Raw genomic sequence first — 20,475 nt, forward strand, 5'->3', positions numbered from 1 at the left:
TGAGACCGATAACCATATATCAATATATTAATTTAAAATACTAGTTAAGGACTAAACAGATAATCACTCAAATCAGTTCATTGTTCTGTATTCAAAATAGCTAAGATGTAATAAGTGAATTAACAAAGTTGATGATTATTATGTGCTTGGGAAAACAACTAATTTAGTTCCGTGTGTGGTTTTTGTCTTGGGAAAAAGAAAATCCTTCAAACCTATGACTGTTCACCTTTTTACTTGTTGGTCATTTTCCATTTGAGATATGTTTGCACAATGTCAAGTCCGCAGAGTTCCTTCACCACAGGCATCGTTGCAGGGACTCCCAACTGAAATGCTGAATCTGCTCCATCTTGGTTGCTCCATGAAAGAAGCTGTTTCCTTGCTTCTTTCACTGCTGCTCTTGTGGCACAGTGAATTGAAGCTGCTAGAACTAATGGTGGCTCCCCAGATGCTGCACCAACATATTTCATTTTTTAACACTCAAGCTTTCTCAATTTTATATACAGTCTAAAATAAAACATGGGCTGCAACATCAATCTCTATTTTTTTTTTCTGCAGACTATATGCAGATGAAATTGAACTCAGTATTACTTCAATCCTCATGCTTGATACCAAACTGTTTACTTTTAAAATATCTGCTATAGACGTGTTACATGAATCTGTAAGTTTGCACTACAAAATATATGGTTAACACATTTTCTGTCTTCATTCCTAGATTTTGGAATGTAGCTGCTAGAATAATGACTCAATGACAGAATATCAGAAAACTTTCCTTTTCATGCAGGAATGACGTGAATTCAAGAGGAACAATAAATAAGACCAATGCAAGAAGAGTTTTTTCTTCTTCTTTTTTCTGTCATACCTTTGGAAGAGAGAACACGATGCTGGTGGTGGCCACTGTTGAGGACTTGAACATTAAACTGCATAGGTATAGTGTCCACAGTAGGAATTTTGTAGTTCCAAGTGCTGTCTTGCAACACCAAACCATCGAGGTTTGTTTCGTACTCTTCAAGCATGAAAAATCCTAAGCCCTGGACAAAAGCTCCTTCGATCTGCAGGGAAAAAGTGTTTGTTAAGAAGGATAAACATTCTTAGTTAAATAACTGTAACTTGTAAGAGACCACAAAAATTTTATAGGACCTCCATCTAATAACTCAGGTTTTCGGTTGAGTTGGTTCTTGGCAAGATATTTTTAGCATAAGGAACTGAATCATCTTTGGTTACTAACAAGGCTCCTCAACCTCTTGCATTGGTTGTTAACAAACTCAGAGCCTATTTTGCAAAGTGAACACGAGTTGATTCTAGTTTTTCCCTCTTAGAATATTGAATTTAATTTAAGGTTAAATATATTTTAGTCTCTAAAATTTAATGTGTTAATAAATTTTGATTTAATTTGTTATAACGAGTATGTAGTCAACTTACCTGTCCTAAATCCACAGCAGGGTTTAGACTCTGTCCACAATCATAAATAATATCTGTTTGCAAAAATCTGGTTTCTCCATTCAGAAGATCTATTTCCACCTGACAAAAAAATTCCATTATTAAACATGGCACTCAGTAACTTGGTTTGTGTCTAAATATGACACAAATACTTAACATTCTAGAAAAGTAGTAACTACCAGTGGACTCAAGAAAATACCATTTAGATATGAGATATGCATAGGAAAAAAGACAACTTACCTCACTTACTGCAGCACCGTAATTAAGGTAACCGTCATTACCGGGTGTGTACAACGAAGAGGCTGATAAGTTCACAGCTCGCATGTATGCCTGTAAGTTAATAAATTGTCATTAGCGAAATTCAATCATGAGTAGTCTCCACATATGGATCATAAATAGAGAAAACTGTTAAAATGCCACTTGCTTCATGTTACAACATGATTATGAAGAGAACTGGTTTTATCTTCGGAGAACTTCCTCCCATATTCATGAAGATAACTAAGAAAAATCTATGAATGTTCAAAAATGAGATCTTGTACTTTATTTATAGTAGCTACCTGAAGAATAAGGGTCTCCCAGTTGATAGAGCCCATTTCCTCCTGCAGTTTTTCTTTGAGAGGCTTTAGCCTCTCCACCAAGATGTTGCAGCTAAGCCTAACTGCTTCGCAACTTGCCTCTGATGTAGTGCTCCCAGCAGTGAAGCCTCCTTGAATCATGCTCACAGTATCAGATTGTACAACTCGTACTTTATCAAAAAGCCCTTCAGTTCCTTCACATTGAACTGCACTCAGACCATATGCAGCCATCTGTTTCACCTTTGTCCAAAGACCTTGACCTATTTCAATTCCTCCAACTTCAACAACCACAGACCCATCTGAAAAAATACTTACTTTTCCAGGGGTTGGTCTCAGAGTCACTTGAATCACAACCGGCACTCGAGAAATTCCCCTTTTCTTCCAACTGTTAATCCTGTTAAACTCTTTCACCATTTTGGTTCTCTGCTCATAGTTTGAAGAAACCTCTATCTTACTCCATATTGAAGGCAAGGTATACTCATAAGGTTCACCACTAGAGTTCTCATAGAAAAACTGAAGGCTTTTGTGCGTATGAAGATTAATGCTTCTGACAGAATCTACACCCATTGAAAGTGTAGCTGCAACATTTTCTAAAATAGCTTCAGCAATAAATGATCCCTGCACCTCCCCAGGACCCCTCATAGCGGATCTACTGGGATGATTTGTTCTGCAAACCTTTATATCAAAAGCTAGTGCACCCCAGTTGTACTTTTTAAGTGCAAAAACTAAATTATGTGGATAAATTGCACTTACATCCACATAGATTCCAGCATTGATCAAAATCTGAAGTTCCAGTGCAGTAATCTTACCATCATTCCTAAATCCAACACTGTATGTTACCTTCATAGGATGCCTTCCTCCAGCCATTATCATGTCTGTCTTTCGACTTAGATACATCCTAACTGGACGCTGTAATTTATGTGCTGCCAGTGCACATGATGTGGCAATCTGCAAGATCAAACTGTTAGTATTATAAACACACATGCATGCATACGTATAATTTTCATATTTAACTTCTCTGTTGGTGAATCTTTTCTGCAATCGTGTGGACAGGACAGGGTAGATAAAGCAGATAATATTTTGAAGCAACAAGGAAATAGATTCACAGAACTACAAAAAAAATTTATTCTAATTGTTAACAATTATATCATACAACATATACTGGATATAGCCAAATTGAAAGAAGCATCTAATTTAAATCTTTTAAAAGATGATGACACATAGGAGGAAACATTTTGTACAGTTTCAGAAATTTCAGCAAGAGCACATACTAATATGTCTAAGCAAAATTGTTAGGAACTTCTCCAAACGACGAAAATTTGAAGCTTCATCTCTACACTCAACAATATTTAATGGTAAATTATAATGAAAAAGAAGTTAGAGAGATGTAGTAATGAATAAGATTTTCAGAACATTAAAACATAACTAAATACTTACAGGTATGGATTTCAAGGCCTTTCCACCAAAACCACCCCCAACCCTTCTTGTAATTACACGAACATTATTTTCAGGAATTCCTAGGCATCTTGCTATAGTAGAATGAACAGACTCAGGGCATTGACTTGAGGAGTAAACTGTAATGCAATTGTCTTCATCTGGAACAGCAAGTGCAGTTTGTGTCTCCATATAGAAATAGTATTGAGACCCAAGTTTCATCTGAATTTCACATCAAATTAGATGGATAACAATGAATGTTTTCTCAGCATAACCATTTAAACATTAAATATTCAGGAGCAAGCTTAAACATTGTATGGAAAGCAGGGCGCACAAAGTTGTGAAATGAGAGAATAAGGGAAACAAATAAAAGCAATAAACATATAGCAGTGTACCTCAGCAGAAAGAATCTTGTGCTCTGCTTCAGCCATTCCTTTTGATATATCACCAACATGTTCTGGATCGAGAAATGGAGGAACTTCAAAAAAGCTAGATCTTTCAACAGCATCTTCAACTGATAGAATAGGAGGCTCAAGATTTTCAGTATCATAATCAACAACAGCCGAGTTTGCAGCCATATCTGCAACTTTCTGAGTATCTGCAACCTAAAGAAGCCATTTAGTTACTGAGATGGTAGTATTATCATATCAAGCTCCAAAGAATTGAAAAATAAGCTTATACATTGTGGATCACAACGAGGGATTAAAAACTCACCACAAATGCAAGACGATCACCAACACATCTAGCTTTTTCTTCTGCAAATAGAGGTTCGGTCCCAAATATGGTCTTGGATCCAATGTTTTCCCCACCATTGGGAATGTCTTTAATTGAAATGATATCCCTTACTCCATCCAGTTGCAACTCAGGCGTGAGTTTTATACTCCTTACCCTTGCTAAAGGTTTAGCACTATAAATGTATGCTCCATGTAAGCAATTTGATGGTGATGGAATGTCATCCACAAACACAGCCTCACCTATATTTGATTATTTACAAATATGTAATTGCTACTGAACATAAATTAATTTAAACAATTAAACATGAGAAGTCATAATTCACAGGCATCAAAACAGGAGAAAATAAGACACAAAAACTAATCTGTGACCATGAAAGTGAAATTTTGAGCATAGTTAGAAGGAAACCAGAAACTTCAGGATGCAAAATATGGAGGCAGAATTCGTCAGAACAAAAATCATTTGGAACAAGTTTTTATGACCTGGAAATTGGACCCTTTAACATAGTTATCTCGACAATATTTACAAGGTACACAGAGACTATAAGATGCAAAATATCGATACACAGTTCATCAGAACCAAGAGCATGGAAAACAGTTATATGTTTAACTTAGTGATTTTCAGAGTCTCATTCATTTACAGGATCCAGAGAGGCTCAGAACCATGATAAGTAGAGAGGCTGTTTCTGAGACCATAAAATTTTACCACCAGGGTCATAATCTTGCAATCTTATAATAGCACTAAGGCTCACTTTCTAGGAAATGGAATTTAATACAAAAAGGTACCAACTTCGTATGAAAATATTTTAGTTTACTGCTCTGAAACGTTGATAGAAATGCAAAGAAAAGACGGCAGTCAGTGAATCAACTTAAGACTTAATGATAAAAACACACCTGAAGCTTGTTGTGCAGCTCCTGATTTCACGAATGGCTTACCAACAGGATGATACTCACGGCCTGCTTCAAGGACTTGCTTTCCAGATATTAGTAAAGTTGAAACTTTGTCATGAGGTGCCTTCTTTTGACTGACTTTTAATTCAAAATCATCAGCAAAAGGATGATTACAACTTCCATTCAAATAACTATTGCTTATTCTTTCAGGACTGTCAATAAGAGGGTTAAAGAACTGAAAAATAAAACCAGCAGCCAAACTTGAACGATAAGCTGTTAATACGTTATCATCTTGAGATATAATAGTGGCTGTAATCAAGTTGACAGCATCGTACAGAACGCTAGCACTTAAAAGTTTTCCAGCAAAAAGTTCTTCAACTTTTTTGGCTCTGATTGCATGTTTACTCCCATAAACACCAAAAGACAACCTACAAGTATATATCAGAGTTCCACCAGAATCCTTGCATGGAGACACCTTAACCATGAAAGCAGCATTTAAGTAGGGAAGGGCATTTCCAAGCGGCCTTGGAGAAGCTCGGTATGTCTCAAAGAGGAATCTACTTCTTGGTTCTGAGGATTCACTTTGATTGAGTTCCAAACTAGGAATTTTAATGCTTAAAAGCACACTTTCCAGACCTAACGCTGGTCTTTCCAGAAATTCTTCCAGTGTCAGCCACTCAAATTGTGTGCCAGTCATAATGTGAACCATTGCATCAACAGCAAGAAGTATGACAGCAATATCGGAAGGAAAATTATTCCTTTGTGCCATGATTAAATTGCCACCAACACTGGCTGTGTTCCTAATAAATCCTGAGGCAACTTTGCTCATATGATCAGCAATCTTTTCAAGTATCATTACATAATCTGAGAGAAACTCACCTCTGATATCTTCCCTCAGTACTTCAATAGCTTTAGATATTGTCACTGCTGCTCCAATTTCAATCCCTGTTCGGCCCTTTCTGATCTTTGAAAGCTCAGAAATTCCCCTTAGATCAATGTACTTATCATAGTCTTCTTTATCTTTGTAATATCCCATACCTGTATTACTAACTACAGTTTTTATCCGTGTTCCATTGGAATTGTTTGATTTTAATAAACTCTGAAGCTCTGTTAGACTAATAGGTCGGTGCCAACTGTGCTTCTCAGAAGCCAAGAACACATCTTGCTTGATTTCCTTCAAAAACGTAGGAAATGTACTACTCAGTTGATTACGATCATAACGAGGCAACCTACTAACCTTTAAGTCCCTGTTCTCTCCCTTTTTCCAAAACGAGTTAAACCCCAAATCCTCCATATCAACATCAGCTGCAAAGCTTTTGCAGACATCAGCAATTGGTCTGTACCCAGTGCAGCGACAAAGATTCCCTGCAATAGCCTTCTCAGCCTCACTAACAGTTACTTTTGAGAACCCATCTGGTGGTTCTGCACGATCGGTCTTTTCAGCATTGACAAGAGTTCCAAAGAGGGAAACACACATTCCAGGAGTACAAAAGCCACATTGAGTGGCATGGAATCCTGCAAATCTTTCATGAATTGGGTGGAATCCTTCTTTAGAATTTCCAATTCCTTCACTGGTTGTTATTGAACAACCATGTATGCTGCAAAGTAACGTGAGACAAGAGCTTGCTGTAAAATCCTCAACTTGTTCAAGCACAGGATCGTATCTTGAGACTAAAACTACACAAGCACCACATCCCCCTGAAACCAACCATTTCAAAACATCAAGTACCAAATTGAAAAGACCACAGAGCACTGCTAAAAGCCACTCTAATTCATAAACAAACAGAGTAGATGAAACTACTCAGACAACTCTTGTTATGTTATTCTTTGTATATATATTTCAAGCATAATAAAAACTCAAGTATACAATTTTATATAATTTGAAATCTGGTATTTGACACTTTAATCTATATATTGACAAGTCTTCCATTGTTTCTTCATCTTAAAGTGGCGGTAATTAAAAGCAGAAAGGAAAAACAAACAAGCCCAAAAACTGAAACAGCATGCATCCTACAAGGGCATAACAACTTTCAACTAAACTATTGAAAAACAAAAGAAGAAAGATTGCTGAACACAGAACCATATATGTATATATATAGATACATAGATAGATACAGATACCTTCACCACAACCGAGTTTGACACTCTTAAAACGAGTGCGAGTGCGCAAGAACTGGAGCAAGGTAGTTGATGGGTCCACGTGGGAGAGCTCAAACCTCTCACCATTAACACCAAAAATCAAACTTGTTGGAGTATTCGGCAGTTCCATAATTCAGCAACTGTTATTTCTGTTAGTTTTCAGCAAGACATGAAAACTTTAAACTCTTATGATGTGTGTGCCAGTAACCGTACATCTTTCTTCACATGGACAGTGTAAAATTCGAAAATGTTGGAGAACAATCAGTATTTTTGACCTTCCTAGTATTCCTGTCATTTCTTCACTCAATGAAAACACTGCACTGTCGTGGATACACATGCTACCATATTTGCACACTGGTCCTGGTCCCACATCGATTATTAAAGCAAAACTAATCCACCCATTCGGAGATCCCAAAATAAAATATACCACGATTATTCTTCATGATTCTTTTTTATAGAATATTTATAAAAATATAAAACAGTTATAAAAATATTAGTTTTTTTTTTTTCTTATTAAGATCAATAGGATTTAGTTAAAATTACTCCTACTTTTTTACACTGACTTTTCTTATATTATTTTCAACGTAATAAAAGATATTTATTTTATTATTCTTAATTACATATACCTATTGTCAGACCTCATTAAAAATGCATTCAAAAATCATCTGAACGGACGCTAGGTGTCAAGCGAAAAGGATCCAGAAATCAAATAGTGGAAGACAGGTGTCGTCAGATGAGCTAACGCTCGTTTTGACATGGGAAGCAAAACTGATTTTTCAGAAATTCACGTCACACTCTCTGCATGCACCCTTCTTTTCCAAACTCTAAAAATCTCATTTCTCCTTCTTCTCACTAAAAGCTCTCCCTTCTCTTTACCAAATCTCACCCTTTTCTTCTCCGATCTCCGTTTAGGCACCGTAGAAGCACTTCCGGTGTCAAGAGCTTCAGTTTGAACCGATCGGTTTCGAGTTCTGAACTGGTAAGTTCTTCTTCTCCTTTAGACGTTCGTTCTCTAGCACATGCAAACCCAAGTTCTGGTTGCAGAAGTTCATCTCGTTCTGAGCCATTTCTGGTCTTTTGTTTGGTTTAGTTTTGGAGAATTGTTGAGCGTTGAAAGTAGAAGGCCTTGTAGTAGGGCGAACCGTATTTCTGCCTCTGGGAACGTTCGGTCACGCTCAGAGGTAAGGAAAACTTATTAATTTAATTTGTATGTTAATTGTATTGTATGAACGTTCGTTGAATTTACTGAATTAATATGATATATGATGATTGCTATGCTATGTTTGGATTGTATGAAATATGAGAATTTCTATGATATGGTTGTATGAACTTATGTGGATAAATGTTGAGAAATTGAATTGAAATAACTGATTTATAAGTATGAAATTTCCCTATGAGAGTGTACGTTCGTAACTGAACGGTTCTTGACCGTTCGATTTTTCTAGTAAACTTGGTTAGAATTGGATTCTTTCATTTGAGAAGAATCCTAGTTGAGGACGAGCGCCTTCGTTTCGAAATACTGTGCATAAGCGTTCGGCCAAGCATAGTTGGTTCTTGGTGTTCGGTTATAAACTTAAGTATATATATATATATATATATATATATATATATATATATATATATATATATATATATATATGCATTTGTATATTTTCGTTTATTCTTAAACACTACCCCAATAGTATCTTGTTATATTTATCAAGTTTTCTAATATAAGTTTAGTAGTGCTCAGTCTTACACCAAGCGCTCTTAGTGAGTAGTGCTCGGTCTTACACCAAGCGCTCATTCTCTTTCCTATAATCTATCTAATGAAAATAGCGTTCGTCCAAAACTTCAATAGTTTTTTCTCAACCGTGCTTGGTCATTGACTGACATTCGGTTTTCTTGATGTTAAACTCAAATAAGCTAAATTTTCATAATCGTTCGGTTTCTTCATGTGAATCCTTTCTAAGGATTATTCTTTGAATGTCTTGAAGTGTCTGCATCCATTGGTTCCGGCCTAGAGTCTTAGTACTTGGCATGGTTTTTTGGTGTTCGGTTGGAGCTCTCCAGAGTCAGTTCATCTAATTGGTTCATGTTGTAATGAACGTTCATTCCATTCGTTTCTTGCGATATCTATTGTCTCGGTTTCTTTCTCAACCTGATAGTAAATCTTCCGGCCTTAGTCTGTTCTGGAACGGGAGACCTCTCGGTCATACTCCAAGTGTTCGGTCTATTTAAAGGTGAAAGTTGAACGTCCGGTATTTGGTACCCTTAGTGATCCTTGTACAAATGGTTAAATTGAGATGATTGATAATGAAAGATGAAGATAATGTGATATGGATGAAATGTGTTGGATTATGAACGAGCGTTCCGGGGAGGAATGACTCATGAATGAATATTGAAATTTGTAAAGTATGAATGTGGGCATGCTAAGCTGGCGGTTCATCCTGATGTTCCGTGAGTACTCCTCCTCACGTAGAGGAGGGTAAGTCATGTGTGGGAACGGCAGGAGGTCCTAGTCCTTATGGTTAATTTGGACAGATAGGACTAACCTCGGGTGGCAGCTGTTGAGGGTATCCTATTACTACATCACCCGGGTGCACGAACGTCGTAGCTACATAGATTTCATACAGTCCGGACAGTCAGTCTAGTATTAGGCTTTGCTTGAAACGTTTGATGAAATTTATCTTGTTTGGTTGATTGTGTGAAATGTATGTTTATACATGAATTAAATTACATAAGCTTACCCTGTGTTTCCTATCTTGTTTGTTTTGTACGTTCGCCTTTGTCATTGCAATGATCATCCATGTGGATGTGAGCAGAAGGAGACGAGCTGCTAGAAGGGGCATTGGAGGAAGAAAACCTAGTCGAGGTAGAAGTTAAGACCAAACAGTAGAACGTTCGGTTAGTAATTTTAGTATGATAATAAAGTGGTCGTTCGATCACCTTTCCCTTTGTTTTGGTATGACCGTTCGGTATAGGCTTTTGTAAACTGTTCGAACATACTTGCTTATACGGTACAGTTTAGATTTGTAACTCTTTCTGTAAGGCCGTTCGGCCATAACCGTACGTTCTTCTTTAGTGTAAGACTGATCTGTATTATTATTTAATGTGATTATTCTATTATATAATTTTATATTGTATTTTTGGATGTTACACCTACTAAAATAACATTGTTTTAGAGAATTATGTAAGTAATTAATGTAATTAAATAATTGAGTCATTGGTAGAACAAGTGTAGTAGGAATTGTAGTTACTGTCAAAGGAATAATCGCCGAACATATTACTAAACAATTTATATAGGAATTTGGAATAACAAAGTAATCGAATTTAATTTAATTTTTATAACTAGACACGTATGCTGGATCTGATAATAAAATAAAAAATAAAAAATTCAACTCACGAAGATTAAGTATGAATTATTGTAAATCTCTTGAAGAAAAAAAAATAGAGAGAAACACGAGATAATAATATACGAGTAAATAAGATGAATTTGTCATAATTTATTATTAATGAAGAAGCAAATGTGAATCTACCCATGTTTCTCATTATTTAGGACAGGACTGGTATTTTCAATAAGTAAAAATTAGAAAATTAATCTAAAAATTGAAGTTCAATTATTTAAAAAAAAATTAATCTACAAATTTATAGTTTAAAAAATGAAAAATGGATCATCATCATTAGTATGAAAAAATATTTAAACGTTAAAGTGATACTGAAAAAAAATTGCTTACACCACAATTAAATTTTGGAATGAAAATCATATAATTGGAAAGGAAAATCATTTTACAATTAGTTATAACGAAACTAAGAGTTGAAGGTACAAGACGCCTAATATATAAAATATTTATAGTGAAACATCAAATTTTCCAATGACATTTTCATTAAAAATGAAAACACTTGTTTCTTTTTTTCTCTAAAGAAATTATTTACATATAAAAAAACATTACTCCATCTTCTAGTTAGTAGAATACCAGTAATAGTGATGATATAAAATTATTATTTTACAGATTATATTATTTAATAGTAGAAGATGAAATATAAATATTATGTTATTTAAGTTAAAATGTTTATAAATAGAAAAAAATTATCTATTCAAATTTTATTATATAAAAACTATTATTCTTCTAAAATATATTTTATTTAATTTTTCTTTATATATTTCTAAAATAAGTGTTCATTATTTCCTAGATTTGAGTTCATCGTAGAGATTATATTGAAGAATTAAAAATTTCTCTAGTAAAAAGTTATTTTTTAGTAAGTTTTCCTTTATTTCTTTCTTTTTTCTTAAGTTGGTTTTATGGGAAGGGATGCCTAGGGTTAAGGCTTTGCATGTGAAGTTAATGGAGGTAAAAATGAATTCATGTTAGTCCAAAAATCAAGATGATATATTTAGATTATTGATAATAATATTTTATGTATAAATAACCATTTTATGATGAAAGTAAAGTTGAGAGTTTAAAGTTGATTAAATAAGTTATAAAAGTAATAGAAACTAATTATAATTTTGATATTACCTTAGAGCATACGATCAAGACTATGATATAACTTGATCGCGATATTGAGTTTTTGTGCAGAGATTGTTTTGGTTTGAGAAAATTAAAAGTATTTTGAATTTTGATGTGGATAGTATTAGTGATAGTGACTTCTAAAATATTTGGGATAATACTTATATAAATTTGCAATATAATTAATACTACTAGTTAATAATGAATTGTATGAGATGTTGAATTAATTGTTGAAAGTGATTATGTGGTGAAATTCTAAGTGGTAATATATGGTATCTTTAGTTGTTAAAAATATATAGAATGTTTCAAACGGGTCAAATTGATTCAAAATGTTCTTATTTATAAATTAATTACTCAAGTTTACGTGTAAGAAATGAAGTAGAATAGTTTTTGGACCAATTTGGTACACTTGTGAAAAATATAATTTAACCATAATCATTAAACAATCAATTAAACAACTGGACGAATGTGGGAATTCATTTAATTGAAAATTTGAAAATTTTATTTGTTGGAAGACCATTTTGCTCATTAGGTGAGCACACCTAATTGAGTAAAGTGGAATGACGGGTTAATTAATTTAGACATATGTTTAATTTATTGAGCAATCATAATTATAATTGGACAAAGTGCTGTTGTCTAAACATTGAGAAAATATGTTTTAAATGTTTTTGAATATAATAAAATATTTTATATTTCAGTACATTGTTATAGTTTATAAACATAATATACATGAGTATTATTATAATTTGAAATATTTTTTTCATTATTGAGAGAATACATTTAGATGGTTAAAACAAGATTATTTAAAGAGTAGTCTAAAATAATTTAGATTTTGAAGTTTAACAAAAAAATATTAAACAATAATAACGCTGAAACTAAAAGAAAGTTTTATTCAACACACTATTAATTCAAGCAAAACGTCTTACGAAATACACGGTCTAATATATGACTGCTAAATACGACAAATAGTTTTTTATAAAACATCTAATGTTTTACACTATATGATGATATTATATATATATATATATATATATATATATATATATATATATATATATGTTTTACCAAACTATGCATTTATTAATAATATGACAAATGATAAAAATATTTTAAACACGCAATACGACCTTCAAAATATTTAATACATGTATGATAAATTGTTTCTATATTCTTGTACCTTGTTCTTGATATTTGTGCATATCACTAAAGTAGAAATATATGATCATAATCGCTTCACCCAAGAAAAAAGTCATTGTGAAAGATGAAGAACATTCTAGGAATGTTTCCCTTGAAACATTTTGCTTTATCACATCGTATAAGCTCTGTTTTGATAAAATGTATAATAAAGTTTTTTACCTTTACAAAGTAGACTAGAGTCTAACTTCTTACCTAAAGGTTACTTGTTCTCATGAAGTCAACTACTCTATCTAATGGTTCTCAAGAAAAGTTATAAATAGATGAAAACTTGAAGAGAAGATAAGAAAAATAATGTACTCAACTCGTGAAAATTCAAACAAGCTTACTATACTCATATATCGTTTGAAATAAATATTTTCTAAAAGAGAAAAATCTTAACAGATCTCAATTTTTTGTATTGTTTCTATTCTCTCTTTAAGATTTATCAATTTGTACTTTGCTTATAACATTGTTTGTTGTTTGTGTCGTACATTTAGCTCAGTTGAACATACTATATGTCTTGTTTAGGATTAAACAATAAGTAGTTAGAATACTTGTAAATCAGAAATGGTTAAACTTGGACTAGTCGTGTTGACTAGATGAACTAGGAATAATCTTATAAACTTGAAGAGATAAAATTCGTATAATTTTTTTAAGATGAATAGAATCCCTTAAGAGTTTTTAAAAAAAAAAACTCAATGTTTTATTACTTTACTTCTTCAAAAAATTTCTCAAAACTTATTTTAAACATTCTCGTCTGAACTTATTTATTTATCTTTCAATCTTCTAAAAAACTATTAGACATTATTTGTGAAAATTTTTTAAAACACTATTCATCTCTTTAATGTTTTCTCGTGCTTTCAAAAATTCTATATTAAATATAATACTATAAAGAAGATAGTATAATCGATTTTACTAATATAAGACATATTATTGGAATGAACTGTGAAAATATGTGTTAATGATTTTGATATATATAAATGATATTTTAAAATAATAACTTATTCTCTTCTTTTTTTTTTTGTAATTGTTCGCTATTTTGTAAATTTTAACGATAGTATGTACACATAAATTGTAATAATGATATGTACACATAAGAAAAAAACATTCTAGATTGAGAAGACAGAAAATAAGTTTATTTTCTTTTTGTTTAATTTATTTTATTGGGACATGTATATATTATAATTTTCTATTAATAAAATGGTTTATTTTAAAATATTCCAAACTGTAATTAACTCTGCGAGATATTGTACTGGTATATAAATAATTCTATAAATATGTATAAAAAAAAAAAACTAGTTGTGTATATTGCTCGAAAAAGGTACAAAACTGTTAGTTACTTTGGAAAGAGCTAAGTTTCTCACTTTTTTTTCAAAAAATTCCAAAATAAAGTTGTAAAGAACATTGAGTAAAACTCCAATTCTTTTCTTCCTTCTTAACATTTTTTAAAAGGAAGAAATGAATAAAAATTTGCATTGATATGTTATTTGTCATTACCATTCTTTTCTGAAAATGTTTGGATTTTTAATAAATATATATAATAGTGAATATGAGTGAATATTTCTTTAATTGTATTTATAAGATTTACATATATTTAGAATGTGGTTAATAATAATATAATGATATTCTATTATAAATAATAATTATAATACTAAACTGTGGAGATTAATTATAATATGAGTATTATTTTAATAACGCTTAATACCCTATTTTGTCCCCAGTTTCGCTCGACAATGTCAAATTAGTCCATCCTTTAAAACGTGCGTCAATTACGTCCCTACTTAATAAAATTTATATCAATGAAATCTCTTCCGTTAAATTCGTACAAACGGCGTTAATTATTTTTTTCTCTCTTCTATTAACGCCGTTTGTACGGACTAATTTGACATTGTCGAGCGAAACTAGGAACAAAATAGGATATTAAGCCTTTTAATAAATATGAACTTAAACTATTTCAGAATAAAAAACTTAACATATCTAATTATTTTTTAATATGTTTATTGAATTAGGTAGTAACAAACTTTACACACGATGAAAGCATAAGTATGGCTAACAATTCAATTATATCGGCAGACAAAAACATTAAATTGATTAAAGGATTAACGATTTGTGTGTAATCAAACCCCTTAACCAATAATTAACTCAATGTTTAAGTGTATCTTATATATACACTTTTGAAGAAGTCGGTTTCTTAAAATATAGTATTTTTGAAATCTTTATTTCAAAAAGAAATAAAGAAACGAAAATGCTTAAAACTTTTGTGAAATCAACATATTTGGAGTGAAGACTCTTGGAGGTTTAGTATCACTTACCTCTTCTCTCAGACCAAAGCATATAGTTTTTCGTGCATCGGTGCCCTAAAAACAGAGACACAATATTGTTTGCACGAAAAGAAAGTAATAAAGCAAAAGAGAAATAACAGGAACTAGAATTTGCGTGTAAAAATGAATAACAATCTTCCATCTCTGCATATATAAAACCACACTTCTGCAACAAAACAGAAAAAAAACAAGACAAGTCAAAAGCAAAACATCAACAACATCAGCTAAAAACAATCATGGCACAATCAGCAGCTAATTTTGATTACCAAGATTTTGATCCTTATTTTGAATGGTCTGAAGATGAAGGAAGTGCCACCCTCATTGTAATGCTGCCAGGTAAATTAACTTCTTTTTCTGTAAACAACTAGCTTCTATATTATATATGCATGATGTGTCTCTCAATGATCTAATACATGTTCATAAATATTATTTTCTTAAAATAATCATTCATGAACTATATGGACTGATATAATACATACATACATACATACACTGATAATATATATTTTCATATTCTTATTCAATCACAAATCATTATATTAACTTTTCCTGATTAAAAAGGATGAACATTATGTAAAAATGTTATGTTTTGTTTGGAAACGAAAAGGATTCACAAAGGAACAACTAAGGATTCAAGTGACTTCAACTCCTCTGCTAAGGATCAACGGTGAACGACAGATTCTTGAGAACAAGCGTCGTCGTTTTTCTAGAGAGTTCTCCATTCCTCCATATTGTGACACCAACGATGTGAGTGCTAAGTTTGAGGGTGGTGTTCTGAGCATCAGGTTTCCAAAGCTGATGACCCTTGCTAGGGCACAGCCACAGATAGCTCCAATTTCTCAGAAAGAGAAAGAACAAGCACAAGAAGATCATGCAGACAAGCAAGAGTCACTGCAGAAAGATAAAGAACCAAGCGGTGATGAAAAAGAAGAGAACAAAACAGAAGGGGCTAAAGAGACTGAAGCAATCAGTGATGAGAAAGAAAAGGGTGAGAAGAAGGAAGAAGAAGAGGCACCTAAAGAAGTTCCTGAAAAGAAGGTGAGGACTAATGTGCCAGAAACAGCACAAGAACAGAAGCCAAAAGCTAGGATTACTCAGAGACTGAAAACAAGGGTTTTAGATTTCACTGTGAGTTTGAGATCAGTGGAAGACCAAGATGTTAAGCAAGGGTTTGGTGGTAACAAGTATGGTAATCTGATTAAGAGGCCAAAGATATTGATGAACATTGGTGTGGTGATCTTATTGGTTATGGTGTTAGGGTTGTATGTGAAAAATGCATTCAAGTCATCATTATCATCATCTCAGGGAGGACCAGAATACGAGAAATTCAAGGAATTTTAATTCCCATGTTCATGTTCATGTTCATGTTCATGTGAAAGCATGATTGAATTGAATAAAGGAGTGTGAAACTGGTCTGGTTTGAATAACTGCGGATTCAAATAGACCAATTTTCCCTGTGAAATAAGAGGTGCACACAATTGGTGTATCTCACAAATTCCTTACGTATATGTTAGTGCATTGTGAAGATGTCAATGTTTCTTGTGATATATACAAAAAGAATATATGCAGTATTTCAATCAGTGCTATAGCTACTAATTAAATATATACACCTTTTATAGATTTCATGAAACTAACAAAAAGGTTCTTCAAATATAATATCACAGAACACGTGACAAAATGAAGAGGCTTGAGCACAAGTAGAAACCTATAAATACGTAAACCAATGATTGAATATTTCCTTGATTTGAGCAAGCAAATCTTAAACCACTGTAACAAGTAGATATAATAACTTGTGTCTGAATAAAAGTATAAACTCTTTGACCCTAATTACAATGGACCTACATAGTGAATTACTACCTGATAAATGCTTACCAAAAAATATTCAGGTCAATAATAGTAGTTATTAACATTACATAGCAATTAAAGTAATTACTCCACCAAAATATCATCAGACAATTACAATATTTCCACTAAATTAAGTATTATCGAGTCATTTTAACAAAACAATTTATATAAGTGTACTTCTCAATACATCCATGGAAGCGTAGTTTATAAGATATTGCACTTTAAGAACACATTTTATAAAGTGTAAATATCAAGTTTCATTATAATTGGAGCCTCCCCCAAATATGGCTTTTTTAAAAGTGAGAGATTATCCATATGCATAAATTTGAAGGAAAATGCTACATATTTTTTAATTAACAGATAAATTTTTTGTGGATAATTATTTTCTACAAAATTATAAAATTCACAAGTATTTATTATAAAATTTTCTAGAAAAAAACGTTTTGTGCAAAAATAATTTGCAAAAAAAAGAATTGATAGCAATTTCTTACAAATTATTGTTCATAACAAAATTCATAAGTACTTTTTAAGAAAAAGTTCAAAAAAATTGCCAGAAAATGTGTATTTTTTTATGTAGTGTTTTAAGTGAAAGATTATCCATATGCAGAGAAAAAAAATATTTTTTATTTCACTCACCCATCCAAACAAAGACATGCAGGACAAAACTTCCCCGTCTGTACTTTTTCATGGATGTAAAAATATTTGTCACTCAACAATGTTGCACTGTAAGACATAATGTTATTTTTCAAATCCAAATTGATGAATAAATTTGAAATTTTGAGTTAACCTAGAGAGTGTTATTTTTTAGTTTTATTGTTCATGTTTTAGAAGGGAAAAAAAGAACTGAAATTAGATTGGAATTACATCTGCAAATAGTATATCTTGAGCAAGGAAAAAAGTTGGAATTTGTGGGAAGAAAATTTTACTTTTAGGTTTTAGCATCACCAAAGAACGAGGTCACCTCCTCTCATTACTAAAGCATATTATTTTCCTTGCACCACACAAAACAAACAGTGTTTTTGCACCTACGAAAAGAAACTAAAAAAGCAAAGAAAATGCTACATTTTGCGTGCAAAATGTTCCTTATTGTCTCATCACCTACGAGTATAAAAGAACCACAAGGTTCAATTCAATACCAACAACAACAGCCAAACATACACATCAAAATCACAACCAAAAGAGGAAATACCTAGGGCTGAAAACATGGCTTCAAGAACACAGCCAGCATCTGATCTTGTCTATGAAGACTTTGAACCACTCTATGAATTGGTTAAGGAGGAAAGGCTTGTCAATGTAATGCTACCAGGTAAATGTCTTCTCTTCTTAATTCTCAAACCTTACCCAGAATCATACCAACTTATGCTTTCAATATATATATATATATATATATATATATATATATATATATATATATATATATATATATATATACATTTTTTAATTTTGTTACTTCTCTAAGCATTAAGAGAAGTTAGTTTTATAGAATTAGGTTTAGAATCTATCTTTTGAATTATGAGCAGGTTTTAGAAGGGATCAATTGAGGGTTCAAGTGACCTCAAAGCCTACCCTAAGGGTAACAGGTGAACGGCTGATGTATCAGAACAGATATCGTCGTTTCAATTTAGAGTTGCCAATTCAGTCTGATTATGACACCGACGATGTCACGGCCAAGTTTGAGGGTTCCACTCTATCAATCAAATTTGGAAAACGCTCACTCAATAAGCCCACTGAACCAGCAACAACTCCACCACAGAAGATTGAACAGCAGAAAGAAGATACCCCAAAAGCAGAAACAAAGAGCAATGGTGATGAAGTTTCTGCAGCAGAGCAGAAGACCCCCCAGAAGGAGGAAGCCAAGGCTAATGGCTCAAGTGAGACAAAGGAAGAAACGCCAGCCCCTAAAACTAGGCCTGTTTCCAGAACCAAAACTAGGCTCATAGATTTTGCACTGGGTTCTGGAAATCAGGTTGATGATGAAGTGGTTGGAGATTCTGATGCAGGGAATAACAAGCGCAAGAAAATTGTGAAATGGATGGTGCTGATTTATGCGGTCGTGGCCATTGTAGCACTTGGCCTTTATGCTAAAAATGCATTCATATCCAATGGAGAATCAGACACAGAATCATTCTTCCTAGAGCTGTGATTTTCTTCTTCAACAACCACTTGTACACGTAAAGAGAACACTCTGTTCGTTTGCGTGTAATTGCATAATTTCTTTCCGTAAATGATTAATAAAGAAAAACATTATAAGATTTCTCATTACTAGCTGCTGCATGTTGTGTTGTATCCATTATGTTGTGTTTATTTTACGTGAATTCACCCTGCAACTAAATATAACACACCTATTTTGTTGCGTATGATTTTCCATGGTTTGGCTTCTTAAAGTTTCTCTTCAAAGATTTGAGAGCAAAAGGAAGATGCAAATGAAAGAAGATTATTTGATAATGAATATCTTTTGGTTTTGATGAAATAAATCTAATTATATACCCATTAAAAATTAATGCTTATTAAAATCAATGAGAAAAGGTAGTATATTATAATATATATCCTGCTGTGTAAGTATATATGATTTTTCTATTGTATTTCTTAAACTATTAAACATTTATCGTGTAAAAAATCCAGTCCATAAAAATTTACAGTGTCATTTAATTTTAATGATGTGTTACCAAATCATTCCTCGTGTGTTTTGATGAGAAATTTTAAGAAAATAGTTTACCTTTTCTAGAATTTAGAATAATTTACAATAAAATGTTGTTTAATAGAAAGATTAAGAAAGCATTGAAATTGTAAAAATTTATAAGTATTTCGATTATTTCAAATACAGAATTTTTTTTTTAATCTAACATAAAATTCTGTAGATTCTCTCATTTTATATTTCCTTCTGATTCTCTCCCTTCTTTTGTTTCACTCATTTTGTTTCCTTTCTTTTGTTCCACTGTTCTCTGATTTTGTTCAGTTTGTTTTCCTGTCTCTCTCTTTATTGTTTTCTCCTTTTTTTCTCCCTCTATCTATATTCTCTCCATCAATTATTTTATTTTAAATTTTAATTATTTAAAATCAAGTCATGTTTAATGTTAACATTTTAACTTTAAATATATGTTAACTTATAAGAATTTGAAAAAAAAACTCAAATCGATTTACCTTAATAAACCATTTAAAAAATAAAATAATAAAAACAATTTATATTTCAAACGTTTAAATTCTCTAAAATTGTAAAGCATTAACTTCCCATTTGTTTATTAATGGGTGCAGCACAGATAGTAACACAATTTATTTCAGTACAGTGGAAACTCAGTTGAAGCATGACTTGTAAATAAAAAATTATTCAAAGTTACAATTTTAATTAATACAGTAATTATATTAATACCTTATCTGCCTTAATTTCTAAAGAATTTACATATACTTAATGTGTTAGATGAAAAAAGTAAAATAAGAT

General features: G+C 32.2%; 3 protein-coding genes across 3 annotated transcripts; 2 read left to right on the forward strand and 1 right to left on the reverse strand.

Annotated features, from left to right (window-relative positions):
- Window positions 1-7,506, reverse strand: LOC124845305 (abscisic-aldehyde oxidase-like). Its single transcript, XM_088094389.1, has 10 exons — window positions 7,190-7,506; window positions 5,072-6,766; window positions 4,161-4,420; window positions 3,842-4,051; window positions 3,450-3,668; window positions 1,995-2,960; window positions 1,678-1,767; window positions 1,420-1,518; window positions 860-1,049; window positions 1-448 (listed from the first exon to the last, which is right to left on the reverse strand). The coding sequence occupies exons 1-10, from the start codon at window positions 7,335-7,337 to the stop codon at window positions 231-233; spliced, it is 4,095 nt and encodes a 1,364-aa protein (XP_087950515.1). The 5' UTR covers window positions 7,338-7,506; the 3' UTR covers window positions 1-230.
- Window positions 7,507-15,389: 7,883 nt separating this feature from the next.
- Window positions 15,390-16,765, forward strand: LOC148204610 (HSP20-like chaperones superfamily protein). Its single transcript, XM_088112280.1, has 2 exons — window positions 15,390-15,530; window positions 15,802-16,765. Exons 1-2 carry the CDS (start codon window positions 15,431-15,433, stop codon window positions 16,533-16,535), a joined length of 834 nt encoding a protein of 277 aa, XP_087968406.1. The 5' UTR covers window positions 15,390-15,430; the 3' UTR covers window positions 16,536-16,765.
- Window positions 16,766-18,182: 1,417 nt separating this feature from the next.
- On the forward strand, window positions 18,183-19,301 carry LOC148204611 (uncharacterized). Its single transcript, XM_088112331.1, has 2 exons — window positions 18,183-18,345; window positions 18,560-19,301. Exons 1-2 carry the CDS (start codon window positions 18,243-18,245, stop codon window positions 19,180-19,182), a joined length of 726 nt encoding a protein of 241 aa, XP_087968457.1. The 5' UTR covers window positions 18,183-18,242; the 3' UTR covers window positions 19,183-19,301.
- Window positions 19,302-20,475: the final 1,174 nt, after the last annotated feature.

The sequence above is a fragment of the Vigna umbellata genome, chromosome 1, assembly GCF_029865625.1.
Source record: "Vigna umbellata cultivar VRB3 chromosome 1, Vumbellata_1.0, whole genome shotgun sequence".
Lineage (NCBI taxonomy): Eukaryota > Viridiplantae > Streptophyta > Magnoliopsida > Fabales > Fabaceae > Vigna > Vigna umbellata.

Bases quoted from the DNA above. Each gene is read 5' to 3' on its own strand.
- LOC148204610 (XM_088112280.1), top strand. From the start codon at position 15,431: ATGGCACAATCAGCAGCTAATTTTGATTACCAAGATTTTGATCCTTAT. The intron at 15,531-15,801 runs GTAAATTAACTT...GGAAACGAAAAG, and splicing joins CCTCATTGTAATGCTGCCAG to GATTCACAAAGGAACAACTA.
- LOC124845305 (XM_088094389.1), bottom strand. From the start codon at position 7,337: ATGGAACTGCCGAATACTCCAACAAGTTTGATTTTTGGTGTTAATGGT. The intron at 4,421-5,071 runs GTGTGTTTTTAT...AATCAAATATAG, and splicing joins AGCTGCACAACAAGCTTCAG to GTGAGGCTGTGTTTGTGGAT. The intron at 449-859 runs GTATGACAGAAA...ATGTTGGTGCAG, and splicing joins TCGTGTTCTCTCTTCCAAAG to CATCTGGGGAGCCACCATTA.
- LOC148204611 (XM_088112331.1), top strand. From the start codon at position 18,243: ATGGCTTCAAGAACACAGCCAGCATCTGATCTTGTCTATGAAGACTTT. The intron at 18,346-18,559 runs GTAAATGTCTTC...AATTATGAGCAG, and splicing joins TGTCAATGTAATGCTACCAG to GTTTTAGAAGGGATCAATTG.